The sequence below is a fragment of the Rana temporaria genome, chromosome 1, assembly GCF_905171775.1.
Source record: "Rana temporaria chromosome 1, aRanTem1.1, whole genome shotgun sequence".
NCBI classification, from domain to species: Eukaryota; Metazoa; Chordata; class Amphibia; order Anura; family Ranidae; genus Rana; species Rana temporaria.
The window spans coordinates 278,258,035-278,281,615 of NC_053489.1; the positions used below are offsets into that span (position 1 = coordinate 278,258,035).

The window sequence follows — 23,581 nt, forward strand, 5'->3', positions numbered from 1 at the left end:
GGAACGCCCATTCCCCGGAATCTTCTATGTACCATATAACAGTGAGTACGGGGATAAAAAAATACAGACAGGCATACTGTAGCTCGCGCTACTATGCCGAATTTAATGCTAGAGGGAATTTTTTTTTTTTTTTTTTTTTTTATATAGGGTGAACCCCCGCTTTTAAGCAGACTGTGATTGTCTATTGTTGTGACTTAGATGAAGATCAGATCACATTTTATGACCAATTTGTGCAGAAATCCATATCATATCATCATTTGGCGGCTCGCTTATGCTGTGATTACACACAGTGGAAGCTGACTGGCGAGTGCTGGGGGTCCCAGTTGCGCCGGCACCTTTCTTTGGTCAGGCAGAGATGCAGAACTGCGATATAAACAAGGCTGATCTCAGTTCTGACAGTTCGCTCCTGATGTTATCCCCTTCCCAGCCAGTGTCGTTAGTACAGTGACAGTGCATAATTTTTAAGCACTGATCACTGTATTGGTGTCACTGGTTCCCAAAAAGTGTCAGTTGGTGTCAGAATGTTCACCGCAATATTGCAGTCCTGCTATAAGTCGCTGATTGTTGCCATTACTAGTAAACGAATTACAATTTTGTATATATTGTCAGTCTTATTTGTTTTATAGCGCAAAAAAACAAAACACAGATCAAATGGCACCAAAAGAAAGCCCTATTTATGTGGGGAATATACAGTAAAAAAAAAAATTTGGGGTACAGCGTTGCATGGCCGTGCAATTGTCGGTTAAAATAACGCAGTGCCGTATCACAAAAAATGGCCTGGTCATGAAGAAGGGGTAAATCTTCAGGAGGTCAAATATAAACTTTAAGTTAACAGAGAAATTTAGATGCCATCCTATTTTGTTCATAACACAAAGATGTGTATTGAGCTTTGGAAGCGCGTCTCCTTAAAAAATGTATTCATGATGATCAGATCTGTTCGTAATTGATCTATGAAAGTGAAATCTTGGATCCCTTGGCTGTTCAATAACCCCCCCAGACATTTAGAGCAGGTTTGATTTGAGTCCCTTTGTAACTCTTTTCTTGCCAGTTGTTCTTGCCCTTTTAACTTCTTAATGGGGTAAACATGCTGTTAATTCTGCAATGTGATTGCACAGATATGTTGTCACCTTGTGATCTGGACCGCCTAACTCCTGCTAACACTTTTTAAGCAGCTGGAGCACTTTTTTCCTTTCCCCTTTTAGGCTGGGTTCACACTAGTGCGATGCGAGAACCCTGTGAAATGCACTGCGAGTTCCCGCATCACACCCGACTCGCACGGCAGTTAACACTGCCGTATGCAAACTGCTGGGGAGTGTCATACAACACTGACACTCCCATTTCAACTGCAAATTGACAGTACGGACATGAATCAGGTCCAGTGCGCGTTTCGTCCGAATGTGGTGTGATTTGAACCATACTATCTGTATGACTGAAATCGCATTGCATGGACATTGCGTGTGATTTGCGTGTGATTTTTTTCCTCCAACCCGATGGGTTGGAGGAAAAAAGATTGTATGTACCAGACTTAACCCTGTTTTGTGTTTGTTTATAGTATATGTAAAAGTATACTGTGTAACTTTCACAACTGTACATTCAGGTCATGTGTTGACATATTGTATATAAAATCTTAAAATACAAGCAACTTCTGCATTGGATAATTGCTGATGATTCGACTAACATCTTCAAATTTTGCCTGAATTGGTCTAATGCATATAACGCAGAACTCCTACAAAAGAATATGGAATGTGTTCTACTTTTTTATTCATTTAATTTTGTTTGACTTTTTTAATAGTTTTTTTTTTTTTTGTATAACAAACATTATCATACTTGCCTCGATCCTTTTTTTCCTAGGATCCTCTTGTCCCCCCCCCGTGTTCCCTCATGGCAAGCCACTTGTTATGGGGGCACTTATGAGGGCTCCATCCTGAACCTTGGCACCTCCCCCTGCTCTCTCCTCACAGGCTGTGATTGACAGCAGAAGCCAATGGGTCCCGCTGCTGTCTCCCTGTCCAGTGAGAGGAGCGAGCCATACTGCTGGTCTCGTGCACAGCACTAGAACACTCAGCCCAGGTTCACGATGATGTGATTTGGTATGTCAAATTGCATGCCAAATCAGCGACTATCAGCTGGCCCTCTAATTAGAACCCCCAAACATTATATATATTGTTTTTATTCTAACACCCTACAGAATAAAATGGCGATCGTTGCAATACTTTCTGTCAAACCGTATTTGCGCAGCGGTCTTACAAGCACACTTTTTTGGGGGAAAAATACACTTTTTAATTAAAAAATAAGACCACAGTAAAGTTATCCCAATTTTTTTTCCATATTGTGAAAGATAATGTTATGCCGGGTAAATTGATACCCAAAATGTCGCCCTCCAAATTTGCGTCCGCTTGTGGAATGCCGTCAAACTTTTACCCTTTAAAATCTCCATAGGCGACGTTTAAAAAATTCTACAGGTAGCATGTTTTGAGTTAGAGGAGGTCTAGGGCTAGAATTATTGCTCTCGCATGTGTGGTTTAAATACCGTTTACATATGCGGGCGCTACTCAGGTATGTGTTCGCCTTGTTATTCACTAATGAAGTAAAAAACTTTCTGCCTTTTTACCACCACTTTAATTATTGCATGACTTTTCTTGTGTGTACTTACAGGCCTTTTTTTGTTGTTTATTTCCAGGTACTGGTGAGAGTGGAAAAAGTACCTTTATTAAGCAGATGAGAATTATTCATGGCTCTGGTTACACAGATGAAGACAGGAGAGGATTCACAAATCTGGTTTACCAAAATATATTCACTGCTATGCAGTCAATGATTCGGGCTATGGACACACTGAGGATACAGTACTCCTCTGAGCAAAACATGGTAAGATCATCTTCTCTTTAAATATTACATAATTGGCTACCAGGCTTCAAGAACTTCTCCAGTAAATTCTAGGGTCCAAATAACTACCGGTAATTTGTATAAAAAGAGCTGGTAACAAATTTGTATTGTAGGTTTACATTTAAGTTTGGATGTTGTGGTGTTTGCCTGCTTTAATGTTAAAGCGGAACTAAAGTCCCACTGTATCAAACTGCGAGCAGGCAGGTTTTTTACTGCAGAAGAGACATGCAATAAAATGCACCTACCTGCCTGCTCACTGTCTTTTTCCAGCAATGTAAACTGAGCCGCGCATGCATAGCTCAGCCTGCAGAGCCGCCACTGTCCCTGTGTGCTGTAGTGATGGCCTTCTGCACATGCACAGGAGTGATGTCGTGCTGGCCAATGAAGATGACCAAAGACCGGCATACAGGGGACTATGCTGGCGAGGGATGGCAACCATTGGAGAAAAGGTGAGTATAAGATCCCTTTTTGGTTCCACTTTAAATTATGCAGTAGTTTCCATACCCTCGCTTATTTTATAAAATAAAGTTGGGCTTCTACAAAAGGTTTCTGCTCATTTCTGTCTAGGGAACTTGGTAAATCAATTTTACTTCTCTTCTGCTTCCCACAGCCTTTTCTCCCCATGCTCTGGCAGTCTAAGGTCCTCTGACATTATCAGGGCTAATGCAGAGATGATAGCCCTGCGCTAGACATGAGGGGATGCTGGGGAACAGTTCACCCCAAGGAGAGTGGAAGATCAGGGAAGTAAAGGTGCCTTTTAAGTCCTCTAGATATAAACAAGCGAAAACGCCTTGCAGTGTGGGTATAGCCCCACTTCATCGAAGGGTTTCCTGAAGCTAGGCATTAACCTCTTCACAACCCCGCTATAGCCGAATGACAGCTACAGCGTGGTCAGTTTTTCATATGACGTCCTCCCGCTGTCTGGGTTCCCTCTGCGGCACGCATCGACTGTGATCAAGGTAAAGAGCCAGCCATGGAGACTCTTTACCATGTGATCTGCTGTGTCCAATCACAGCTGTTTACAATGTAAACAGAATTTGCCGGTTATTGGCAATTCTCTCCTCACGCTGACGGCCCCTGAGGAGAGTCAATAACTGGAAAATCCAAGCAGGGAACAGCTACACTGATAATCAGTGCAGCCTCATCTGCGCACGTCAGTGAAGGTGAAAAATTACTTCTTTACAAAATTTTTGTAAAAAAACATTTTTTTCTGTCTTTTTTTTGTTTGTTTAGCAAAAAATAAAAGCCCCAGTAGTGAATACATGCCACCAAAAGAAAGCTCTGTCTCCAAAAAAATTATGAAAATTTAGTTTGGCTACAGTGCTGCATGACCACACAACTGTCATTGAAAGTACAACAGCACTGAAAGCTGAAAATTGGCCGGGGCAGGAAGGGGGTGAAGTGCCCAGTAGGTTAAAGAATAAATATGCTGTCAATACAGTAATCCAGTAAATATTGCCTCTGCCCACTGCAACCCCACCTATGCTTGCCTTTTCACATTCAATGGATATCTTTGCTTTGTGGCTACTGGGAGCTGCACAGCCTTTCAATAGAAAGTATCCCTGACCAGGTTCTGCTGCCTGGAAGAATCTCCATTAATTTTTCTAATTTTCAGGGCAGGTATATGAATGGAGATTCTTCCAGGCAGCAGAACCTGGTCAGGGATACTTTGAATGACAGTTGCGCGGTCATGCAGCACTGTAGTCAAACGAAATTGTCTATATATATATATATATATATATATATATATATATATATATATATATATATATATATATATATATATATATATATAAAAATTGTATATGTTACTTTCGGTACACGCTACATATACAATTAAATATACCTCCTTCAGGAGTACATCATTCTATAGCTTTTTGGCTGGGCTTTGTTTTATGTTGCTGTTGTAAGCAGAAATAGGATGTCCTTTCATTAGGGCACCATGGCCTGTGAAGGCATTCAACCATGCTTAGGAAGTTCAAGTGTCTGGGAACTTGCCAGCCCAAAACAGGACTCATCAACACATAAGAAAGGAAAACCTGATCAGTACTTTACGGTTAGGGTATGCTTTTATTATTACTTTCCTATGTTCTGTTCAAACTATTCTTTACAATTTCTTTAATTTACTTCTTTCCAACTTTACGCATGTCAAGACAAAAAAAAATGTAATAATAGTATACCACCTGGAGTACATGCGGATTTCACCACGTGTTATCCCTCCAAACATGGTTTAAGGACAGAAAAATAATTGATGTGCCAGAAATATAGTGTACAAAGTTGACTTCGTCCCCTATGTGATATAAATGAGATTTTAACAGGGTGTCAAAAATGGTTACACCCAAGCACTTAAACTCCCACAAAAAACAATTGAGTCTGCCCCCTCACACAAACACACACATAATTGCACCCATCAGGGGTGCCTGTGCACAAAAATGCTTGCCCTACACATGTTACATATTGTCATGCACATTGGAGTAAAAGCAGGGATGAACTGTAGGGGCTTTTTAAATTGTCACCAATAGAAAATATAGGGTAGTGAAGTTTTGTTTTACATTTTTAAACCTTGATGGGTTGGGTATCTAATTACTAGGCGCAACTTCATCTCTTACAATTTACCCAGAAATGTGTGTTTTGGTTTCCCTGAAATTAACATTGGTATAATTTTTTTCGTGAAAATTGCCACTTGATAGAATATTGCACAAATATCATGTGGCATTAAAACAATTAAACTACCACTATTTTATTCTCCACGGTCTCTGTTTTCGAAAAGGGGTCAAATGCCATGGGCAAAGAGCAATGCTGTTCAAGATTATATTTATATTTTTTTATTTATATATATATATATATATATATATATATATATATATATTATATTTTGTGTGTGTGTTTTTTTCTAACTGCCTGAATTTAGAAAAATGCAATGTGATGTATCCAGTGGCTTTAAAAAAATTCTACTGGGTGAATAATATTTTCAAAATATCTCTTGCTTTTGCATGAGAGCATAATTCTGAATTCAGACCTGCCTTTTTTATTTGCTTAGCAGAGAGGTAACAGGCGACACTAGAGGGATAATCTTGTGACAGGTACCACCTGTCATCTCTCTTCTGCCTGGCTGTGAGCTCTGCCTAGTTACTGTATGTACTTATTACTGTACACATGCATATATCTGGATGGCTCACAGTTCTCTGTACTTAAAGGTGTATTTCCCACTGTCGCCATTGCAAAAACTCATAAAGTTAAAACTATAAACCTAAAACTAAATAATAAAATACAAAAAAATATATATATATAATATAATGTGTGTGTGTGTGTGTGTGTGTGTGTAACTAATTTGAGGACGTGTGCTACATTGTTACATCCAGTTATGACGACATATTTTAAGGGGGTTTTTATTTTCCCCTGCTCTATACAACAAAATTCCCAGTCTTAATTTTAAGATTAATATGAAAAACAGAAAAGGATCTTCGAACAGTTAGTGGTTGTAAACCCTTACACACACACACACACACACACACACACACACACACACACACACACACACACACACACACACACACACACACACACAGAGAGATATAGATATATATAGATATATATAGATATATATATCTATCTCCAGTGAAGTGGCTGGCCTCGATACAAATCCTCCTACTTGAGTTGTACCTGTTTTCTTCTCTATATCCATTCAATTTATAAAGCTTGTCTGAGCTTCCAGAAGAAAGCAGGGGTGGGGAGCTGGATTTACTCTACAGAGCTCAGTGAGGGAAGCTCTGAAAGCTGATTGGAGGGAAGGGGCACACCTCCCTTCACTTAATGCACAAACAGAAATAAGGCTGTCAATCACAGGCTGTGTGCTAGAACTCCCTCCCCTGTCACCTTTTTACCTCATGGTGTCGGGGAAAACTTGTCAGAAGTGACTCATGCTGATAGAGGAGTGAGGCAGCAAACAAACTTGATTTAAACAAGTACTTGCTTTAGAGGGGATAAGCTTTGTTCATATTTTATGTCTGTGGTTTACAACTACTTTAAATCTTGATTTCCTCTTTCACTCGTGGTCAGTGTAGAAATAACCCCTTACTTTCGTGGTTAGTAGAAACTTTCCCAGCGCTTAAGGAATCACTATGAACCTCAGGAGGAACCCTGGCTGAGAAGGCTGAGCTAGGCATTATATGCCAATAAATCTGGATATTTTGTAGAGTAATGGTCTTATTCAGTGAGTAGTTTAGGGACAAAATGTAGTAATTCACAATAATCAATCAAAAGGCCCCTGATTCAAGACAGTGCAGTACAAAATAGATTTTGATTAGTTTCTATGGAGTGATGCATTTCGGTGTTTGCTCTCCTTCCAGTGGTTGCTAAACTAGCCTCTTGCTTAGGAAAAGGGCTGAAGTCAAGCTTTGGACACATGCTTGCACCTTTATTTAGGTGAAATTATGGTTTGGAGAAACGGTCTTGTATTTAACCACGGCTGCTGTGTTTTTTTTTTTTTTTTTTTTGCTGCTTTTACAGCATTGAGTTAGTGTGGTCTGTTCAAGTGTAACCAGGCGTGTCAGTATTTGTTTTTAACAAGAGTCCTGCAGAGTCCCCCAAAATGTGCCTACCTGTTGATATAAGAATTGAGCCTGACTTGCTCAGAAGCAAATGGGCTTAAAAAGACTGGAACCAATTCTCCCTTGTTTGTCTGGTTGCTTTTTTTTATAGCTTATATTTAGATTCCCCTTTTATTTTGAAAATGTCTGAAATATCTTCATTTTATGGTAATAAAATATTACCACGTGCATGCATATAAATGGTATAGAGACCATTAGTTCAAAGTACCCTGTAGCAGAAGTTATAAATACAGTAAGTTCTTTATTAGTTGACCTGATCTCGAAAAAAATATTGGCTGCTGTGGGTTGTGTCTCATTTTTTTAAATGCATGTGTTTGTTGCTTTTATATAAGTATGTGTTTGTGTATGTTCACATACTCAACCCTTTTCTCAAGTACCCCTAACAGGCCATGTTTTGCAAATTTCTCTTAGATAAAATAGCTGTCTAAAATACCAAGCCATTGACTTTGACTTTGATTTAAAGCACCTGTGCAATATAAAGGAAAACCTGCAAACCTGGCCTGTTAAGGGTACTTGAGAACCACTGATTTACCGTATATAGTTGACAATGTCTGTACCTGTCTCTTGCATAGTGTGTTGGGGAGCAAATGGTGATCTCCGCATTAATGAGCATTAATTCATTTTAATTGGAAGAGTAAATTATTATTATTCTGGCCAATGAAATTTAATGCCAAAGCGCTTTTTATTTTTTTTTCCTTTTCTGACAAAACGCTGCTTCCAGGAGGAAAGGCGTCTAGGAGAGATAGCCAAACGTTCTGTGTGCGAGGCCTATGTTTATATTCACTAGGATTTCTAATACTTTTTATTTTCCAGGTCTGTGTAATTTATGTTTAGTAAATTAGGGTTATAGGTTTTTAAACTAAACTCTTTGGAACAATAAAACACAATTGGATCGTTCCTTGGATCAGGAGTCACAGATCGGATCATTTTTCGGATCGGAAAAAAAAAAAAAACAAGACAAATGCCCATCAATGCAGCGTGACCTGTGCCCTCCATTGTAGTCTCACCGTGCCCCAAATTGCAGCCTCACCAACTGATCATCCCTACACTACTGACAATCAACTGGAAATATATATTTTCCAATTGATCCTGGTTCTATCTGCACCATAACGGTTAACTACAGTGTGACAATGGTTTGTAGTACATGCAGCATTCATCCATTTAATCTTGAATACTTGAGAAAAGACACCCACCTGGTCCACTTAAAGTTTAACTTCAGCAAAAATGTTATTTTATAGCTTTGAACAGCATGGTAAAAGGTAGGGACCAATTGTTATGGTGGTTTAGGGCAACATTAGTGACATTTCCCCTCACTCTCTTATCTTCAGTCACAAGATCGAGATTGAGAAAACAAAATTCACAAATAGTGATAAAAGGATGACAGAGATTATAGCTTTCCCCATCTCTACTAATGCTAGCCATACACGCATACATTTCTCTTGTTTAGCCCGTGGAGTGAAGGAGAGAAAACCAGCAGAGTCCTCCAATCCACACTAAACAACTGCCGGCTATTTTATTTAGGGTAAATTCACAAATACCGCTGTGACAGATCTACATGCCAGGGACACCCGCCCCTCACCCACTTCTGCGGTTCCCGGTGATTCTCCGCTACATTTCCTGGATGGACACGGGCAGATAACATGGGGACACGGCGTGTGTGTAGGCGGGGCGATGTATGAGGAGCGATAGAAGAGAGTGTGATTGGAGGGAGGAAGGGATCGGCTCACTCGCACTCACACAGCCCCGCCTCCTCCTAACCCCACACTGTGATGGACAGAACACATCCCAGCATTCTGTCTATCACAAGCTGGGGGTTAGGAGGAGGCGGGGCTGTGTGAGTGCAGCAGAGCGGAGGCAATTACAATGTCAGCTGTTACAGCGTATCCCGCGGATCACGTGCCGATCCGAGGCTGTTGATCCGTGCGGATCACGGATCAATAACGATCCGTTTCACCCCTACTTGGCACCCCAGATGATTTGGAACTACATTTCCCTTGATGCTCATGCACTTTGCAGTGTAGTTGAGCATCATGGGAAATGTAGTTCCAAAACATCTGGGGTGACAAGATTCTCCATGACTGCCATATAGAAATGCAAGAAAAAAGTTATCCTACATGTTTTACCCCCCATTCTGAAAACTCACCTTCTTGTGCTCCTTTGTAATTGCTCTATCTTTCATGTTATGATGCTGTATGGAAACAGCGGATGCATTCATAGCAACAGTGCATGTAATGGGGAAGCCCTGAGGAGTGGGCTATGATTGGTGCAGTGACAAATGTTCTTGGCGCTGCCCTACAGTACAGGAGTAGGACAACTCTGTTCATCAAGAGGGCAGTCCTCTGACCAGAAATGCAGGCTTTAGGTGTGAGAGATGTTGGTCAATGGGATAGCTCAAATTCAACAGCATATTAAGTATGGTGATATTTTAAATGTTTCTGTACATACTGTGTGTGTGTGTAGATATACAGTCATGGCCAAAAATATTGGCACCCCTGCATTTCTGTCCGATAATGCACCACTTCGTCCAGAAAATTGTTGCAATTACAGATGTTTAGGCATTCTCATGTTTATTTCTTTTGTTTGTATTGGTATCACACAAGAGTGGAGAAACAAAAAGCCAAATCTGACACATTCCACGCAAAACTCTGAAAATGGACTGGACAAAATTGGCACCCTCAATTTAAAATTTGTAGCACACCCCTCGGGAAAAATAACTACAATCAATCGCTTCCTGTAACCATCGGTTACCATTCCTTTCTTAACTGCTGTTTTGAGATCTCACCACAGGTGCTCTATGTGATTTAGATTTGGACTCGTTGCTGGCCAGTTCAGTACTCTCCAGCGCTTTGTCTTAAACCATTTCTGGGTGCTTTTTGACGTGTGCTTTGGGTCATTGTCCTGCTGTATGACCCGTGACCTCTGATAGAGACCCAACTTTCTGACACTGGGCATTACAATACACCCCAGAATTTTTTTGTTAGTCTTAAGATTTCATAATGCCATGCACACGGTCAAGACATCTAGTGCCTGAAGCGGCAAAGAAACTCCAAAATAGCCGTGCACCTACACCATGTTTGACTGTAGGGACTGTATTCTTTTCTTTAAATGCCCCATTTCTTTTTTAAAAACAGTAGAACGATGGACTTTACCAAAAAGCTGTCATTTTTGTTTTGTCTGTTCACAGCATTCTCTCCCAAAATGATTTTGCCTTCCTGGTAAATTTTTTCAAACTCTAATCTGGCCTTTTATGTTTCTGTGTCAGCAGTAGGGTCCTCCTGCGTCTCCTACCATAGCGTCTCTTCACATTCAGATGGGGAGGTATAGTGCAAGGTGACAGTTGTATACTGAGCCTGAAGATCAGCTTGAATTTGTCTGGTAGTTGATTGAGGTTCTTTATCCACCATTCGAACAATTCTCCATTGCAATCTTTAATACATTTTTCTCTTTTTGTCCACGTCCAGGGAGATTGGCTATGATGCCATGGCTTTAAACTTCTCGACAATGTTGTGCGCAGTGGACACAGGAACATTAGGATCTCTGCTGTTGAATTTGTAACCTTGAGATTGTCCATGCTTTTCCACAGTTTTTGTTCTCAAATCCTCAGACAATTCTTTGCTGCTTTTTCTCTTCTTCATGTGACACACACACACACACACACACACACACACACAACAGAAAAGTTGAGCAAATTTTCCACCATTTTAACTGGTTCCCGCCGGTGTGATTTCTCTATTGTCAACACCTGTTCATTGATACAGGTGAGTTTAATTGCAAATTACAGGAGCATCACAAACTTTTGAGAAGGTGCCAATAATTTTGTCCAATCCGTTTTTTGGAGTTTTGCGTTTTGAGTTTTTGTTTCTCCACTTTTTTGTCCTACCAATACAAACAAAAGAAATACACATGAGAATACCTAAACATGTGTAATTGCAACAATCTTCTGGGCATTATCTGACAAATGCAGAGGTGCCAATATTTTTGGCCATCACTGTATGAGTTTTTAGCTTGTACATATGAAAACATGTATAAAAATGATAATTTTCATTAAAAATCAAATATCAAAATAATCCCTAGATCTAGTAATGGGTCAGGATCCTGGCCCCAATATTAGATCAGGTAGGCTATCTGGTACATCAAAAGGTATAGATAAGGAAGTTTGAGAAGTGGGTACAGCATGGTGCCAAGCTTGACTTTACAGGAACAGTTATTTGCTCAAAGCATGAGTTGGCTGTATATTTAAAGCCTGGTACACACTAGTATGTATTTTTTTTTTCTTCAGCCCAATAAGGCTGAATGAAAAAACAAACTGACAGATTAGGAGGTGCTGCTGTACTAACAATCCAATTTTAGTACACCGATCTCCCCTGCTGTTCTGACAGGGGGACAGCCATCTGCCAGAACACACCAGTCGGCTCTCTGAGCCATTGACTGAGAGCGCTGATCGGGAGTTGGTCAGCAGACCTTTTTGGTCATGCCCCTTGTCTGCAGTACACACGGGCCGCATGTCGACTGGATTTCATTAAACTGGCTGATGCTGCCCAACATTTAGTCTGTGTGTACTGCTTTAATCTACTGTAGCTGTTTTTATTACAGGGGCAAAAGGCAGGAGGCAGAGCAGGCTGATTACCAGCCTGCTTTAGATTTTTCTTTACCAGATATGTGTATTTAGAATGGCATTTAAACTAGGAACCTATTTTAACATTATTTTGTTCCTACAAAATAAATGTGTACATATGGTTGGGAACTACGGTAAGAGTGGAAAGCAATATAGTTTTTAAAGTGATTTGTGGCTAAACATAAATACTTTTAAAAGGTTTCCGTACAAAGAAGATGGTTGGGAAGTAGAGCACCTGAAAGTATGTTGGATAGTGAAGATTCTTTAATAACTTAAAGGGGTTGTAAAGGTTAAAATATAAAAAACAAACATGTCATATTTACCTCCACTGTGCAGCTTGTTTTGCACTGAGTGGCCCTGATCCCGGTCTTCTGGGGTCCCTCGGCAGCTGTCTCAGCTCCTCCCCACATCAGCTAACTCCCTTCATGGGAAGCTCTCTCCCAAAGGGTCAACTTGCGGGCACGATCCCGTGATACAGCCGGCGGCTATAGCCACTGACTGTATGACTCGGCCCCGCCCCCTGTTGCGCTGCGTCATTGGTTTGACAGCAACGGGAGCCAATGGCTGCGCAGCTATCAATCATTCAATGAATGAGCCGAAAAGCCTGGTCGAGAAGCCTGCTCTTTCGTGACGCAGGGACTTTCGAGGGCTCCGGCAAGTAAACCGGGGGGCTGGAAAACATCAGATGTTTTTTCACCTTCTTGCATAGAATGCATTAAGGTGAAACAACATGAACCTTTAATGCAGGGATCAGCAACCAAAGGCATGCATGCTGTGCTGGGCATTTAAAGCGGTTGTAAACCCTCGGCTACTTTTTCTATTTTTTAGTTATTCTATTAGCCAAGGTCATTGCAATGCTTATTACATTTATTATTTAAAAAAACGAGGCCCGCAAATACCTGTTGGCTAGCGTTCTTTTTTTCAATGCTTCCGGGTATAGAAATCGCCATTCTAGCTCCTGTTCATTGCTTCTCCTTCTGATGTCACTTCCGCCCTTACTGGGTCTCTGTTAGAAATCTTCCACATGCATCGTACCGCCGTAACCAAGCCTCGATCTGGATTGCCGTTACCACGGCAACCAATATACTCGTTCCTATGTCTGAGGCTGCAGTGTTGTTCAGTCACACAGGGGGGGGGGGGGGGGGGGAGTTATCAGAAACAGGAGGACTGTAACACCGCGAGACTTCTCTTCTGAGGACAGAGGGAAAGCTCGCTCATGGAGCTCGCTCACATTTACTGCCGGAAATGTAGATGAAAACTCGGCAAGCTTCAAATGGCCGGATTTGCGGGGCTACAATGCGCAAGCGCGGTGACGTCATCAAAACGAAAAAAAAAATATATTTACAGCTAATGACGGCGGTGAGTAAACTTTCACATGCAGCGATCAGCTGCTTGTGTTATGTGCTAATTTTTTCAATAATGTTATATCCGAGGGTTTACAACCACTTTAAAATGATTTTTCAGTGGCTCCTGCAAGTTTGATAAGTTATGTCTACAAAATCAGATTGTTCTTGTTTAAACATAATTGTAGGAAATGTTCTTGAAAATTATTTGTGGTGTGAATTCTATGTTTGAAGAAAAACATCAGTTGCATTAAAGGGGTTGTAAAGGTTTGTTTTTTATTTCCTAAATAGGTTCCTTTAAGCTAGTGCATTGTTGGTTCACTTACCTTTTCCTTCCATTTCCCTTCTAAATGTTTTTTTTTTGTCTGTCTGAATTTCTCACTTCCTTTTCCTCCTCAGTAAGCTGTTCTGGCTGACTAACCCCCAGCCAGAACGGCTCGGATGATGGGGGCAAGCTTACTGAGGAGAAACAGGAAGTGAGAAATTCAGACAAAGAAAAAAAATATTTAGAAGAGAAATCGAAGGAAAAAGTAAGTGCACCAACAATGCACTAGCTTAAAGGAACCTATTTAGAAACTAAAAAACAAACCTTTACAACCCCTTTTTAATCTCAGCATTCACATATGGATCCCGACAATACCGTAGGATTCCGCCCAGAGCTTGGCACGACTCTGCCCCATCAGCCAACAGCAGACAATAGCCTGCTATAACCAACACATATGGATCCACATATCTGTTTGTGTGTGTGTGTGTGTGTCTATAGACAGTATTCAATTTACAACAGATGATTCAGAAGTGTAGATGTAGCTGAAATTCACATCCTACTACAGGTCAGACACAGCGCAACAAAGCCATGAAAGACAGAGGTGCTGAAACTGGAAGTCACGTTTACTGTTCAGTATACATGAACAGTAAATATGAAGAAATGCATTACTAGTAAATATAAATAAATACTGTATATTTTGTGTGCATACCTGTTAATATAATAAAGCAGTTGTAAAGGTTCAGCTTTTTTTTCTTTTAAAAAAATAAACCTGTCATACTTGCCTGCTATGTGTAAGGGCCTTTCACATGGACGTGTTCGTGCACAGGCCAGATCCGGGCATGTCACCGCTGACATCCGTGGCTCCATAGACCTACACAGAGCGTCCGTTCAGGTCCGCCCGTGTGAAAGGGGCCTAATAGTTTTGCACAGAGCAGCCCTGAACCTCTCCTGAGTGGCCCTGACTCGTCTTCTGTGTCTGTCCCCATAGCAAGTGCATGCTATGGGGGGGGGGGGGCAGACGTGCGGGTTCAATCCCAGGCTGGGCTTTTTTGTCTTTGAGAGCACAAAGACTGGCGACAAAGGTAGTGGAACGAGAATGAATTAATGTTTTTCTTTGCACTGATGTTCATGTCGGTAATCCAGTATAATTTAATTCACAGTTGGCATCATGATAATCAATGTTGTAAAATCTAACTACCTGATAATACAACCAGGCTGAAGAAAATGATATCTGTGAACCACAAACTGGCATTACTTGTAGTAGTCACCACAGGACTGTTGAAAAAATTGCACTGTCTAAAGTTTTTAGCCATACTTCTTGGTGCTCACAGGAGTGCATGTACTCCTGTGACCCAGAGTTGGTTATAGCAGGCTATTGGCTGATGGGGCAGAGTCGTGCCAAGCTCTGGGCGGAATCCTACGGTATTGTCGGGTTCCACCTCACAGCTTTCAATGTGTGGCTGAGCGATGGCGCCATCTGTGTCCACCCATCTCCAGCTCAGGCCCTCCAGTGAGCGCTGGTGGAGCAGAACAGACAGCTGTGACTGACTGTCGCTGCACTACACATGGAGTGATCAGAGGTCATGTGATCACTCAATTGTCTGTGGCTGAATTGGCATGGGACTAAAGCTGTAAGGAAATATTTTTTTGCTAAACATGAGTTTTAAATTTGAATGTGGTAAGTTTTAGAAATAGTTTAAAATTGTGAAGATCTAAAATATATACTAATCCGCAGTTGAAATGTAAATTAGAAGGCCATGTAACTACTTATATAAAATGATTTAACATTCCTGTTCCTTTTTTAAATAAGCCATACACAAATGGTCTACTTTGGTTAGAATGCAAAATTTCCCCTGCCACACTTGACAAAATGAAACAAAATAAAATCTGGCCCATATGTGTCGCATGCTTTATAGATGCAAATGAGATTTACAGGCAATGCCAAGTTAACCTGTCCCAAACCTTGGCAGTTCAAACTGAGAATGTGATTAGAAGAATGGACAAGGTCATGTTTCACTTGGTGGAACATGACCTAAATGAGCATTAGATCCAGATAAATAGGCCACTGATTTATATACAGACCTAGGCCTTCCCCTTGTGTTTTTTGCTTCTACTTTTTTTTTCTTTCTCCAGCTTTCCTGTTGGTCAGCAGGATCACTAATGTCATTTAAATGACTTGTGCTGGTCTGGGGCCAAGCATGACTTTTACTGGGAAAGTTGCATATAAATTCAGCTGCCTATGCTTTGGATACAGATCATTTGTAATGATTTCTAGTTTTTTTCTGCTAATAATCATTTTTTAATTCCATTCACCAGTTTAGTGACCGTTTTTTACTTTAAAAAGTAGGGTTGCACCGATACGGTACTCGTGTAAATGCCTCCGATGCCTGAAGCCGATACTTTCAGGCTCGGTTATTTCAGCTGACATTAGGATTTCCCCACTGACAGCTGAAATAATAAAAAAAAGCTGGCAATTATTGGTTGTTAAGCCGGGCCGCTGCAACTTAACAGCCGATGACTCATTCAGCTGTCAGTGGGGTTACCCTGTTGGCAGCTGAAGTGTAAACTGAAGTCCCAGCAATTGGAGCTTTAAAAAAAAAAAAAAAAAAAAGAAAAGCGGGCGTCGAAAGATAAAAAGAAACCTTATTTTCTTTTTGTATCTTACTGTTTTTCTTTATCTACAGATCAAAGGGATAAACTTCGATCTGCAGATAAAGGGGCAGATTCACAAACAATTGCATGGGCGCAGCGTATGTGAGATACGCTACGCCGCTGTAACTTACTTTTTCCAGCTTTGAATCCACAAAGAATTTGCGCCGTAAGTTACGGTAGCATAGTGTATCTCTCGCGGCGTAATGGCACGCAATTCAAATGCGGCGAGTAGGGGGCGTGTTTCATTTAAATGAAGCGTGTCCCCGCGCCGAACGAACTGCGCATGCGCCGTCCCTAAATTTCCCGTTGTGCATTGCGATAAATGACGTCGCAAGGACGTCATTGTTTTGACGTGGACGTAAATTACGTCCAGCCCGATTCACGGACGACTTACGCAAACAAAATACATTTTTTTTAATTATACGTGGGAACGACGGCCATACTTAACATTGCGTACGCCACCAGATAGCAGCTTTAACTATACGCCGAAAAAAAAACGACTAGAGACGACGTAAAAGAATGCGACGGCCGCTCGTACGTTCGTGGATCGTCGGAAATAGCTAATTTGCATACTCGACGCGGAAAACGACGGGAACACCACCCAGTGGACGCCAAAGAATTGCATCTAAGATCCGAAAGCGTACCATAATGTACGCCTGTCGGATCTAACCCAGATGCTGTCGTATCTTGTTTTGAGGATTCAAAACAAAGATACGACGTGGGAAATTTGAGAGTACGCCGGCGTATCAGTAGATACGCCAGTGTACTCTCTTTGTGGATCTGCCCCAAAGTCTATTTGCTGCAACCTGTTTTTGTAAAACGTTCCTCTGTTTAACACCCCTTTTTAATAATCCTTAATTTACTCTAATCGGCCTTAATTAACTCCTTATCCTCCCCCATTTAATATTTTCCTGCTGTTTTTTTTTTTATAAACTATTAATAGTGTGTTTTTTTTCATTTGCTTTGATTATATTTTTACATCTTTGACCATTATTTACACGTTTCACACTGAAAAAATAAAAATAAAAATTGAATTTGTAAAAAACGTTAAAATGCTTTGCTGAAGGGGGTGGGAGCCAAGGGCGAGGAGGAGGACTTTGTTTTTTATTTTTTTTGTTTTTTTCCTTTTTTTTCTCTTTGTCTATCTTTCTGGCTATAGAGGTAAAATCAGGACTTGTCCTTGGAAAGGAAAAAGAAATGGTGCTTATTTTGTTAAGAGATTGAGTATGTAACATATTAATTAATATTAATTAGGATTAAGATAAAAAAAAAATTATATATATATATATTTTATCAAAACATACAATCATATCAAAAATGAATTCATACTACACAGCACCACAATTATATATACATATAATATATAATATATATATATATATATATATATATATTGTGGTGCTGTGTAGTATGAATTCATTTTTGATATGATTGTATGTTTTGATTAAAAAAAAATATATTTATAAAAAAAATGCTTTGCTGACAGCTAAAGTATTAACAAAACCGCTGCGGTGGGTATTGGTAATTGGAATCGGCGAGTAAAAATAAAGTAGTATTGGTACACATTGTACGAAAATGATATAGGTGCATCGCCATTAAGAAGCTCTTCATCCATTCACTGTTAAAGACATGGCCAGTTTTCTTTTATACCATACAATTTATTTTTATTTTTTGCCACAAGACCTCGGAGAAGACTGTAAGAACTGCAAATTTTGAATTTTGAGTATGCACTAGCTTATCTGTGACAACATACTGCTTATGCTGGCCTTGCACTATTCGAATTTCAGCCGTTTCCTGCTTGGTAGATGGCTCTGTTGGCCTTCTTTCGCACAACATTGTTTAATTGAGAAATCAAGTTGGGTGGAAAATGTCAGCCCATCAGCAGCTGCAAAAGAAAAAAAATGTTTGAAGTACTTTGGAACATTCATTAACTTGTCAGACATACCGTGAATTTTCGCACACACATTCGATCAAAAATCTATTAATTTACGACCAGCATTAGTCTGATTTGGTCACATGCATTTCAATGCAGTCATTTTGATGGTACAAACGCTTTTTGATCTTGATACGATCTAAGCACGTTTCCTTGCACTTTTTAGGTGACCCATCATGTCACTGGGGAACCTTTTTATATATTAGATACTGCGTTGGACCTGTTCAAGTATCACCTAGTTTAATGCTGAATTCCAACTGCAAGGTTTTTTTTGTTTTTTTTTGCCTAGGTTACTGTTAAAAAGTACCTTTTTTTACTTGCCTTATTCCTCTCTCCCGCAGGCTCCCCTCCATATATGAGCGGCCCCTTGAAGCCCATCTCTTGGTGCTTCGTCCACTTGTCATTGAGTAATATGCAAAGCTAGCAGTGCTGCATTGTAAGGGAGGATGCAGTGAGAAGTAGACAACCGATGATCTCTTTAAATGAAATTTCCTATTTTGAAAGATTGTACACATTAAATGCTCTCTTCATTCCCAAACATAGAGGCAATTCTGGTGCTTTCTGCATCCTTTTAAAGGAAGCGATATTGAACAATACAGATTTGCAATTTGTATTATGTTTAGGGTGCCCAAAACCCTAGTATATTTGATTTCTGCCTAAATCTGCTGAAATTAAAGGAGTAGGCCGGGTTCTGTATCAATATTATATTATTCTTTCCTCCTTCCTTTACAATAAAGTTATCTCTACCAATGTTAAATATTGTATATGGTAATTTTATCTTTATTGTTACTTTTACATAAATAAAAAATGATTGTTTAAAAAAATATTATTCTTTCCTTCTAGCTTTTACTTATCTTGCTTATATTAATAAATATGACTTTTTTTTTAGACCACCCTTCTAGAATAGTCCTCATCTGTATTGACTATCCATGCTTTTGTAATGCTTTTTGGTACTTCTTGTTATCTGAAAAAAAGTGTTTTGATCAAATTCAAGAACCTTACTTAGAAATGTATATTTTCATTTCAAATTTGCTTGAATTTCAAATTCCATACCTCCCTCAGTTTTCCTGCTAAAACCAGCGAAGGACTGAGAGACCACATCGCTTCATTTTAATAGTGATTGATGGTGGCTAACATGTAGTGCAAGATATTGGGGGTTATTGAGGATTTTATTTTCGATCTAAAGTAGTGTTGGCATTAACCCTTAAAAGCCTTGCCTATAGCTCTTCCTATGTGCTTTATTGGTAGATTCAATTTTCATAGCACTTTTCACAGGGGTGCATAATATTGAATTTATACCCAAGTTAAACCCATTTTGTCTAGGTGTTTTAGGACCATGCCAGTAGACTTCCTGCTTAATAAATGTTGCCTAAACACCAACCCAGTGAATACAAGATCATAGCAAGACAATGTAAATGTTGCTGTACTCATTTTATGTAAATCGCATATGCTGTTCTCATTCACTGCCCTTTCAGCATCCAGCAAGTTTTCCCACTCTTGTCCAGATCTAATATTTCATTTGATAAAACCTCAATTAAAACATTACTGGTAAGGTTATAGTAACTTACCCAGAGCACAGTTTAAATTAAAACTATACCCAGGCAATAACTTTCAAATATGTACATATTCTTATCAAGCATTAAATGAGCTCTAAATCGTGCCTTCACTGACCTTTGTAGCTGCAGACACTGTGGAACAACCCATCATGTTCACAAGAGAAGCGGCTTGGAACTCACCACTCTGACCACCCCCCCCCCTTCTTGTGCCCTGCTCTCTGTTTACATCACCGATTTAGAAGCCTGGCAGGGGGAAACAAAATGTTCTTTTGAGAGAACATTAAGGGAAATTTTATTTAACGAGTAAAATGTTTTTTCCCATCACTTTAGGTTCGATACACATGGCCATGTGAAAATGCACCCACTAGTGGCAGCAGCTTCCTGCATAAAAAATGCTTAGTTTACATTTGTACATGCATTAATGCCTCCTGTTGGTTGCCATGGCGGAGGCAACTATTACTGGCTAGCATCCTCGGTTTTTAGGATGCTGGTGGTCATTGCCACCTAGCATTAGTTTTATAGAATGCAGGTGACTATTGCTGCCCAACTTCCTTGGTTGCTAGGATGTGGGCAACCATTGCCGCCTTGTTCTCCCCGCATGGGGAGCTGTCTTGGCTGGGAGAACAAAGTGATTATTGGTAGTGGCTATAGCTGCTGGCAATAATCGCATCATAAATTCAACAAGATGGTTGTACCCAATTTGATGGATCGATTTGGTACAATCAGCCTGCCCTCACTTGGTTTCTTTTCTTGACCAGCCCGATGATACTATTGCACACTGGATCTGCCAGCTAGTGTTATTCTGAAAGTATACCCAGTATGTGGAGTAAATTGCAATTGTTGCATGTAAATTTGTTTTTACAGGAATAGTTTGAGGCATAAGCAATGCTGCTAAATGATTATATTTGAGTTTTTACCTTGTCGGTTTGGCTCACTAACACTCCTGGATGTGAGTGTGCCACTTGAGTTGTGAACTGTGTGTACCTCTGCGGTGCATGTGATTAGGGGCGTTGATGGAAAGGAAAAGGAAGAGTCTGTTCTGTATACATATCCTGTGTACCGATTTAAAACCTGCAATGAAATCCTGCTGACATTTTCTTGTGCTTCTCTTTACATGCGGTACATATAAACACTTATCCCAGGCCACCAGCAAACATGAGTTCAGGTGTATTTTTGGGATTCGTGTTCAGCTTTTTCTATTTTTGAAGGTATGGTTTGTTAACCTTTTTTGTGCTAGCTGCTGCCCTTCTTTCTTCCTGCTGAGCACTGACTTTATACTTTTTAGTATTATTGAGATTACCTTTTTTAGATCAATTAAAATTTCAAAATTTATATCAACTGGTTAGAAGGTGATCTGTATTAGCACAGTGTTTTGTAACAAACCTTAAAGAGGTTACAAATACTGTAGGTGCTCCAGAGATCCAGTGCTGCCTTTACTGGTCTTGGCGTCCCCAGCGCTACCATGTTGATTGAGGGAAGCCTGCTGTGATTCCTTGTGCAGCATGCTCAAACTTCACCCATAGTCTCCTGGGATGTGTGCCACCCCCCCAAAAAATGTAATTGCTTATATTTGTGTATTTCTGTAAGCAATAGGGAGAGGGGTGTAATAATACATGTTAAAGAAAATGGGAGGTGAAGGTTCAATTTAAAGTGATTGTAAACGATCACCTTGTATAAAAAAAAAAAAAAAAAAATTCAGTTTAAAATAAAAAATGTTATGCCTTTCATTTCTAATATATGATTTACATCCCCTCTGTTAAAGGCAAAATAGCTGGGGAAGGAGAATCAGCAGCAACACACTGAGCTTTCCAGTGAATGGCTGGCTGTGCAGCGGGGGGGGGGGGGCAGTGCCACAACAAATTTGATCTTTGGAGGAGAGCACACTGAGTTCCCAGCATAGCCAGAGAACTGATCATGATGTCTTCTCCTGGCTAGTGTTATTGATAGGAAAGCCAATGGACTGGCAGGAACACCAGGGATTTCATGTAAAGGAAGCAATACAAAGAGAACAGGATACTTTCTCATACAAGTACATAGTACAGCAGCCACATATCAGGAATATGAAATGTTAGGGTAACAAACACCTTAAGTTTTTTATTAGTGCGGTATCCTATAGCAACCAATCAGAATTTACACTCTCAATCCAGCAATGATGAACAATGTTTAGCTTGCTGTGGTATTAAACGGTGCTTGGAAACTTGTCATGATCCCGATCTACATGTTTTTCTGCAGACGCTAAATCTTCATAACACATTTTAATTGGCACATCCTGTTTCTTTTTACAAGCGTTATTAATCATTTTGTCCTTTATCATGTGGTCTATGCTTCGGGTCTGGAAAGTCCAAAACACAGATCTACTGTTTCTCGAGAAGGAATCGTATATTCAACTCCTTGTGCATTACTCGGTCTATAACTGTTCAACACATATAGCCATATATAGAGGTATTTACCTTTTTTCAAGTGGCCCAAAAAGGAGGTATGGCTGTTTTAAATCAAACAACATAAGAACTGATATGAATCAGTTTAGGCAGTCACAGTAGTATTTATATGACATGGAGAGCCAGTGGGGCCTACTTTGGGATTGAGATATGGTTCGAGGGCTGAACATTTTCTGCTTCATTAAAAATAATCTTGTTTTGCAAACATCTTCATATTATTAAAGACGTGAATTAAGTACAATTCATCTCTAGAAATATAAAGAAAAATAAACTGCCTTGTGGGGCTCGCCCTACAATGCAAGGGTTAAAGTAATTGTAAAGACTCGCATTCATTTTTTTTTTTAAATAACATACCTGTTCTACTTGCCTGCTCTGTGCAATGGTTCTGCTTCTCGGGGGCCCCCTTTTCTAGTGCTCACCATAGCAAACCACTTACTATGGTGACACTTGTGCGGGCCCATTCTTGAGCAGGCTCCGTGTGTCCATAGACACACAGTGCAGCTTGGCTCCGCCCTCCACTTCTTCACTAGCTGTGATTGACAGCAGTGGAAGCCAATGGCTGCTGTCTGAGCCAAAAGGGAGGGGGAGAGAAGAAAGTCTCTGCTCTCCAGGCACAGCACTGGATCGAGATCAGGCTCAGGTAAGTATAGGGCATTGGAGACTTTTTATTTTTTTAATGCTCCCTTTTTGCCCAGCCTATCGGTAAAAAAAACCCCAAAAAACACTTTTACTTGTCTTATTCATGGGTCCTCTGTCGCTTCTTCCCTCAAAAGCTCTGGCTTTTTTTTGGGGGGGGGGGGGGGGGGCTTGCCTTTGTGTTCTTGCAAAGCACGATCATCATTCATGAATTGCAAGTGACAACATTACAGCTGCGACCACCAGCCAGAGTGCAGAAGAAATAAGGCTTCAGGGGACTTGTCACGTGGCCAGAGTCTGCTGGAGCTAGTCTCATGCACAGGGACATTTTATTAGCTGAAAACTTAGAGTGAAATCCCCCGCAATTTCCTGCGACCTGGGAGTCACAGGTGCCATGTAGAGCCAATCCAAATGAAATACTTTCTCAAGTAAACGTTAGCACAGAAGTGGTGAATGCATCCTAAAAGTGCCCTTTTCTGGTACCCTAGACAAAAAGAACCCTTTTCAATGTGAAGTGCTTAAATAAGAACTTCATGGGTTGATGATATAGATAGATAGATGCTGTATATATTTCCTAAAATAAGAGAGGAACATGAAGAATGTGGTATTTAGATACAGAATACTAAATTAATCCCGAAGGGGACACCGGG

The 23,581-nt window shown here is 40.2% G+C and overlaps 1 protein-coding gene across 1 annotated transcript in view; it reads left to right on the forward strand.

Annotated features, from left to right (window-relative positions):
- The window catches only part of LOC120942907 (guanine nucleotide-binding protein subunit alpha-14), a 152,586-nt gene that overhangs the window by 57,569 nt on the left and 71,436 nt on the right, over positions 1-23,581 (forward strand). The window contains exon 2 of the mRNA XM_040355861.1: positions 2,681-2,865. Within this exon, the coding sequence (XP_040211795.1) occupies positions 2,681-2,865 (185 nt within the window). The remainder of the gene's footprint in view (positions 1-2,680; positions 2,866-23,581) is intronic.